This window comes from Notothenia coriiceps, unplaced genomic scaffold (genome assembly GCF_000735185.1).
Source record: "Notothenia coriiceps isolate Sejong01 unplaced genomic scaffold, NC01 NC01_scaffold00016297, whole genome shotgun sequence".
NCBI classification, from domain to species: domain Eukaryota; kingdom Metazoa; phylum Chordata; class Actinopteri; order Perciformes; family Nototheniidae; genus Notothenia; species Notothenia coriiceps.
In genome coordinates this window covers 5,481-12,337 of record NW_011348998.1, presented here as the reverse complement: position 1 = coordinate 12,337, position 6,857 = coordinate 5,481, and the positions used below count along the sequence as shown (strand labels likewise).

Below are 6,857 nucleotides of genomic sequence, written 5' to 3'. Positions count from 1 at the left end.
ACTTATAGGAAATGGCTCAGATGTTGAGTATCAAACTGTATGTTGTATAAGTCATATATAGTTTGATACACAGCACAATAAGCCATTTCCTAACAAGACATCATTTTCACATGACTCAAGTTTGCCTGCAATCCACTGCTGGGTTATTTCTAGTTAATATGTAATATTTTCTTTCTTGTTTTGACAAGTTCAAATACAGTTTCATCTCCATGCATTTTAACATTGTTAGAAATCACCTCAACATTTCCCCCCCTTGGTTGAGACATAGTGAGAAAGCAGCTGCTCGCTACAAATGTTAACATGAGCAAGGCCCTCCGTAAGGGAGCCGCAGACACTCTGGTGCTGCATTTAAGAGATTGACGGACATGTTGAGCCTCACATGTTTAGTCAGGAGTTAGCCAACGTCCACTGAGATCACAGCGCCAGCGATACACCCAAAGGGACTAATTTGTAAGCAGCAGCCCTCGTATGATATGCAAACATCACACCCGGCCTCGCAGAGCCAGAGGCCTTCAGAGGGATCATGATGCAGGATTAGCTCTGCTGTGTGGCTGAAGCTGGGAAATAAATACAGCGGAGACATAGTGCTCCGTCAGTGAAACAGAGTTACAAGTGCCATTGTGTTGTGTAGTTGAGTTTGCAAGAACCAAATGAGAAAACCTCTTTGTAGAACAAAATTATCTCTTGACATAGAGCAGTTGTGGCTACTTTCCAAATAGCCCTTAAGATACTAGTATTTTGGCACCATTTAGGCCTTTACCATATTGGAGCCTTGGGTTTGAGAGTTTTGCATTAGCCATCTTGTTTTTTGGAGCCAAAAATGAACACATCTGGACGAGAGTGTTAACCTTCCGAGGCACATGCATTGCTAAACCATTGCCCTGATTGACAGGTCAAGGTGGTGCCAAATGGTCAATCACAAGCCCTAAAGCTAACGCTACTTTATCATCTCATTTTCACTACAGTATATGGGACCATACATTGCAAAATGAAGATCATGCTGTAATAAAGATTACTTAAAACCAGGGATTCATAACATGAACTCATCAGGAAAAGGTTTAATAGGATAATACATAGTGAGAATCTACAATCAGACTGAGGGAAGGCTATGTCCACTTCTTTTGATCATTTGATGCCATTGAGCTTTAATCATGTTTAATGATTTATTTGTTGAAGACTACCATTGTTTTTAGGCATGAAAAATAAAATACTTTGGTCCAGACTTAAATAACATCAACAATATGAGATGGATTGCCATTCAGTCACATGGTCTCCAGAGGATGAATCCTAATGACTGTGGTTATCCTCTGACTTTTTCTCTGGACCTACCATGATGTGCACATTTTTGAGGAGTGAAATCGTTTTACTTTTGCAATACAATTTGGTTCAGACATTCAAGTTCCCTGAGGTTGAATTGAAATAATTTGAGTGTTCCCTTGTCTTCTAGCTTCATGATCAGATCCTATTATTTGTTCAGTACTTCGTGATTAGTTAACATTTGCAAATGTTAGCATGCTACCAAGCTAAAGTAAGTTTACCATGGTACAAATTATAATCAAGGATATTACATTGTCAGTTGGCAACATAGGATTGCATAAACAAATGCAGTTCCATTGCATGTTTGCTTAACAGAAGAACCATTTGACTAAATGACATAAAACCAAAAACAAAGTATTATTTTAGTTCAATTTTTTAATTTGCAACAGCAACAGAAACAGCGGTGAATTTTAGTCCAGGCTGTGTTCCGCAGCCCAACCGCCAAAAGTGATATCTTTATCAGGAAGATGTGGGCAAAACAGTCACCGATCTGTATCTACGACACGTCAGCATGTCAGCATTATCACTATCATCCTTCCTTTAAGGAACATTTATGTACATCATTATTTACCGGTCCAATATCTTTGCATATATGATCTGTCTTAGTCTTAATTAGGACTTTTGAATATATTACGAAACAGTTATGTTCACAATATCAGAACTTTGACCAACTTTTTTAATGTATGTTAATTGTACGTTTTGTATGTTTAGTCTACCGTATCTTGAGGCTGCTTTATGAGGTTTTAGCATCAATATTTGTCTTTAAAATACAACTGTCAATATTCTGAGAGTGTGAACAGCTTTTTCTAAAATAAGCCCTTTGACCAAATGTTTGTATACTCATGTTTCTAATATTCATCTCTAAAACGTTGGCCTGTCTACTCTGCTGGATTGGCTCTTGCGGTTCCTAACAGTCATATGTTCAAACACAATTCAGTGTTGACAGAAGTTTCTCCAGCTACCTCAGATGCCTTTTTATGGAGGCAACAGGCAGTCGAGCCATCTGCTATGGGAAAGGCCCCAGTTGTGGTGATTTTCCATAACAAACAATAACGTATTATTAATAGTGCTCCCATTTGTATGGTGTCATGCAGAATGCCTGGATATCTTGACAGCGTGTGTGTGTTGGGGACATTTACACAGTGACATGTAGAGACTCAAGTCCTCATTACCTTTTAATGTGTGCAGAGGACTGTTTTAGGTTTGAAAAAGAAAAAGCAACACAATGTGTTCTGTTTAGTCTTACATTTTGTAATCTGGTACAGACATTGGGCAACCTTTTTATTAATGGCCAAAGTAGAGATTTTTGAAAATGACAACGTTTTAAAAAAAAGTATTCTCTCTCTGTTATCAGTTCCTAAATACCAAATAGTTTTTGTTCCATGTAGTTTAATGGATACAACAATTTTCTTATACTAGAATTAGTCCTTGGTGACATGGAGCTACTGTTTTTTTACCTAAAGTATCAGAATCCCTTTATTAGTCCCACTGAGGGGAAATGTACATTATTACAGCAGAAAAGAGTCAAAGACAGCTTAATGTTTCCTAAGCATGCATAAACAATTAATTATAATAAAAAAGTTAAACCTTTTACAAAAATACACATCCTGTAACAGTTCTGAGGATTTAGCAGCCAGGTATGATGTAATATATGTTAAAAAAAAAACAATGGTCTCTTTTGCCCAAAGATGAAATATGCTATGATAAAAAAAAGAAAGCCAATTGAAGTTATCTATTTTGAAAGTGTATTTAGATTTAGTCTAAAGCCGCCCAGAGAGCACTTCCACCACTAAAATGTTTGCTGTTTACAATTTGTTATTACCTCCACCAATGAGTACATGCTTTTGGTTCTGTATAAGTTTTATTTGTCTGCATGATAACAGAAAACGGGCAATATTTTCACGAAACTGAGCAGACCAGACTCATATTGGATACACATACTGTATATTGGAAGAATTACAAACTACAATACAAATATTGAGGAGAGGCCTACATGTTTCCTGTTTTCACTTATTTATACTTATACAAATTCATGTATTTAATGTTTTTATACATCAGTAAGGCCGTTTGTCTGTGTGTTTAATTTTTTACCTGGCAGCAAGACAAATTTCAACTCAACACAGTCGTAAGGTAACACACCATTGGCTGAGAACCAATGGCCAAGGGCATCTCAAGGGTCAAGAAAGTTCTGGAAAATAAGTACCTGTATCAGTGCATGGTGATTTACTAAGTATTACTAAAGTATCAGAAACATGACAGCTCTATAGATAAGATGGAGTGGAAAGTCCATGACCACAGTTTCTTTCACAACCGCACGAAACAATCTTTATTTGGCAGGCAAAGGAAATTATGAGATGATAAGACTCGATTCTCGTGTAAATGTAGTTTCCTGGAAATTATACTTTGCTTATCTGTTAAGTCTAACTTGAAGAGTACTGGTAAAGTCAGCAGGAAAGCATAATTTCTCATTCATGTTAAAACACCTAATGATGTTCCTATGTTATGTTGTAAGACACAAACTGATTGTGTTACTGTTTGCGTGTGGGCACCAGCACACAGGGCCTTTGGGGACAGGTCTACTTGGCTGTATTAGTGTTGTATGGCAGGCCTGGATGTGCACAGGGGTCGACTGAAAGATCACCTGGTCAGCGTAATGCCTTAAATATTCTGTAAAGCACGAGGGGGACCAAGCAGGTTCAGGACCCGGGCCAAGTTTGGCTCTACCCCGAGTCCGACACATCCAGGACATCCATCAGTGCCACAGCCAACTATAGCAGAACGCCAAGAGATTATTAAATGTAAACTGGCTGAAGAGGGAAAGTGAAGAAGGTTAAAGGGAGAATAAAAACTGAGACATGGATCCGTCATGATCTAACTTTGAATATATATAAAGAGCAAGATTGGAGAAACAGAAGTGGATGGATGGACTTCTTTGATACAAACATTTGCAGCACTTCACAAAATAAGCTAAATAAAGGTATACGTGTCTGTTCAAAACAAATTCTGTACATTCTTGTTACTCTACTTTACTATTGTAAATCGAATTATTAATGGCACTATTATTCTCATCTGACAGAAATTATAAAATACAAACAGTAGACAGCTGATGCAGTTGAGCAACACCTCATATTTCATATATGTAGTTTGAAATTACTGTTGCTTTATATGAAATGCCTGTTGCCTCAACTCCTATCTCCGTGTGTCTTTTCCTCGCCTCCTGTTTTCACCTGACAGGACTTAAACGTGATGAGAGGAAGCAAGGAAAGGAAAGGCTTGGCTCTGTTTCGGGTCATTAGTAAAGGGGCAACACCTGGCCCATTAGCAACACCTGGGCTCATTAACGACACCTGTGCCTGGTGCATGTTTATAAAGTCCCTTAGAGCTCAGTTACTGCATTTATTTGGGCCTTTGTGTTTCTGACATTTCAACTCATGCACAACAACAATTCTGGAGTTACTAATAACTCTACCTTTAAATTATTGTTTTTCTCCTAATTAGCCTGGTTGTGTGCATCTCCCTCTTCTGTCATGGCCATGCAGTCCATTTTGTGACTTCACGTGCACATTGTTTAATGCTTCTTCAGTTTTATGAATAAACAAATTGTAATATGTATTATATCTCCCACCAAATCCAAGTTTTATTTACAAAATACAAAATATTCGGAATATACGTAGCTGGAGCTGAAGCTGAAATGCTGTTGCACAGACAGACTTGAGAATAACTTTATACTGGAGAACTACAAAAATACGAAGTCACAGTTCATGAACAAAGAAACATTTCATTTTTTGTTATGTTAACATACAGTATGTACAATCTCTGGATAGTCACTCAAAATGGAACACTTCTTCATTCTTAGTTCTTGATATTTCGCTACATAAAACCTAGTTCCTGCAGGCTTTATTTTGTTTTATTTTCTTTAAAATCCCCTTCATGCATTTATTTTTTATCAAAGACGCTTTTTCAAACGTTAAGGCAATTGTAGGATTTGCCACTCCATTTAAATACAGATATTATTTTATGGGGCTGGGAACCCTAACCCTTGTTCCTCAGGCTACTTCCCAATATGCTGAAAACTAAAGGAATCAGTAATGCCAGATGTTATTAAATATTTACCTGACTATTCTGTTGTACAGATTTCCCATTCAAGACTTATGATTTATAAAATATTGTGCGTTTTTATTAAAATACCCGAGGAGCATGGCTTGATCGACCTGGTATCTTTACAAAAAAAAACACCAATATAAAAATGCAGGATCAAACTCAGTTGTTTCAATCAGCCTTGTCTTGTCCAACTACATACTAACCTACATTTTGATATCAATTATAATAATAATAAAAACCATGAGTATAGTGTATGATACGTGTTTTGACTTTTCAAATATAAAGTAGTTAAGCCTTCTGGTTATAATATATTATGTAAGTACACATTATTGAATGACCTTAGCATCTGAATATTTCTTCCACCACAATAACACCAGCATCTGTAGACTTTATGATGTTTTCTGACTACTCCTGTCTTTTAAATTGAATATATAACCCAAGCTCTAGAGATATATGGTACCCCTCTACATGATGTAAACACCATATACGTTTCATCACATACCTTATACCAGGCACCTTTTTTTGCATATTCGACATGCTGCCTATGCCTAAAGAAGCTTTATATTATATACATATTAGTCTCTACCTTCACCTCGCCATGCCCAGAACTATTCCCTGATTTTGCCATTTTCTACTGTCTGCTGCGACTCAATCACGTTCACTTTTTTAAGCCAGTCCTTTTCCACGTAAGCTTTGACTTCCCCCACTGTACACCTCTTTGCTAAATCAGGAGCAAGGAGCTTACTAAACATCTCCATAGCTTCTGGGGTGAACCTTTGCCACAAAGGAGGAACGTCCTCCTCAATGGTTGGTATCTCCTCCATTGTGCACCAGTCTGCAAACTCCTGGTAGAAGTCATCCGAGTCCATGCAGCGCTCCCAGGGAAAGTAGCCTGTGAGGATGCAGAAAATAACCACCCCGAAGGCCCAGGTGTCCAGGCTTGGCTCCACACTAAGCGGAGGGGTGGTCACTTCTTTCTGGCCCTCCATTAAGGCAACGGTACAAAGCTCCGGGGCCATGTAGGGTAGTGTCCCTGTGATAAATCGTATCATAGTACCTCTCTTCTGGGCCAGGCCAAAGTCTGCTAGTTTGACCTGGCAGCAGTGATTGTCCAACAGGAGGATGTTTTCTGGCTTGACATCCCGGTGGACCAGACCATGGCTGTGGATGAACTCCAAGGCACTGGCGATCTGGACGGCACAACGTTTTACTGAAGATTCTGGAATACCCACCTAGAACAACCAGACAAAGGAGGGATAGAGCTCTTTGTGTAATGTTTGAAGGTTTCAGAATACAGATTGCACACTAACCACAAAGTACTACATAAAGAAGGAAAGATGGCAAATGTCCAAAATGTCAGGCCCGCCCCTCCCTACACGCAGATCACGGATACTGCGTAGGGCCCCATCTTGCGCAATTAAGCGCACCCCCCCCCCCCC

At 38.6% G+C, this 6,857-nt stretch overlaps 1 protein-coding gene across 1 annotated transcript in view; it reads right to left on the bottom strand.

Annotated features, from left to right (window-relative positions):
• Positions 1–6,026: 6,026 nt before the first annotated feature.
• LOC104949506 (serine/threonine-protein kinase SBK1) overlaps positions 6,027–6,857 on the bottom strand; it is a 4,508-nt gene continuing 3,677 nt past the window's right edge. Inside the window, exon 3 of the mRNA XM_010775870.1 lies at positions 6,027–6,650. Coding sequence (XP_010774172.1) covers positions 6,027–6,650 — 624 coding nt within the window. The remainder of the gene's footprint in view (positions 6,651–6,857) is intronic.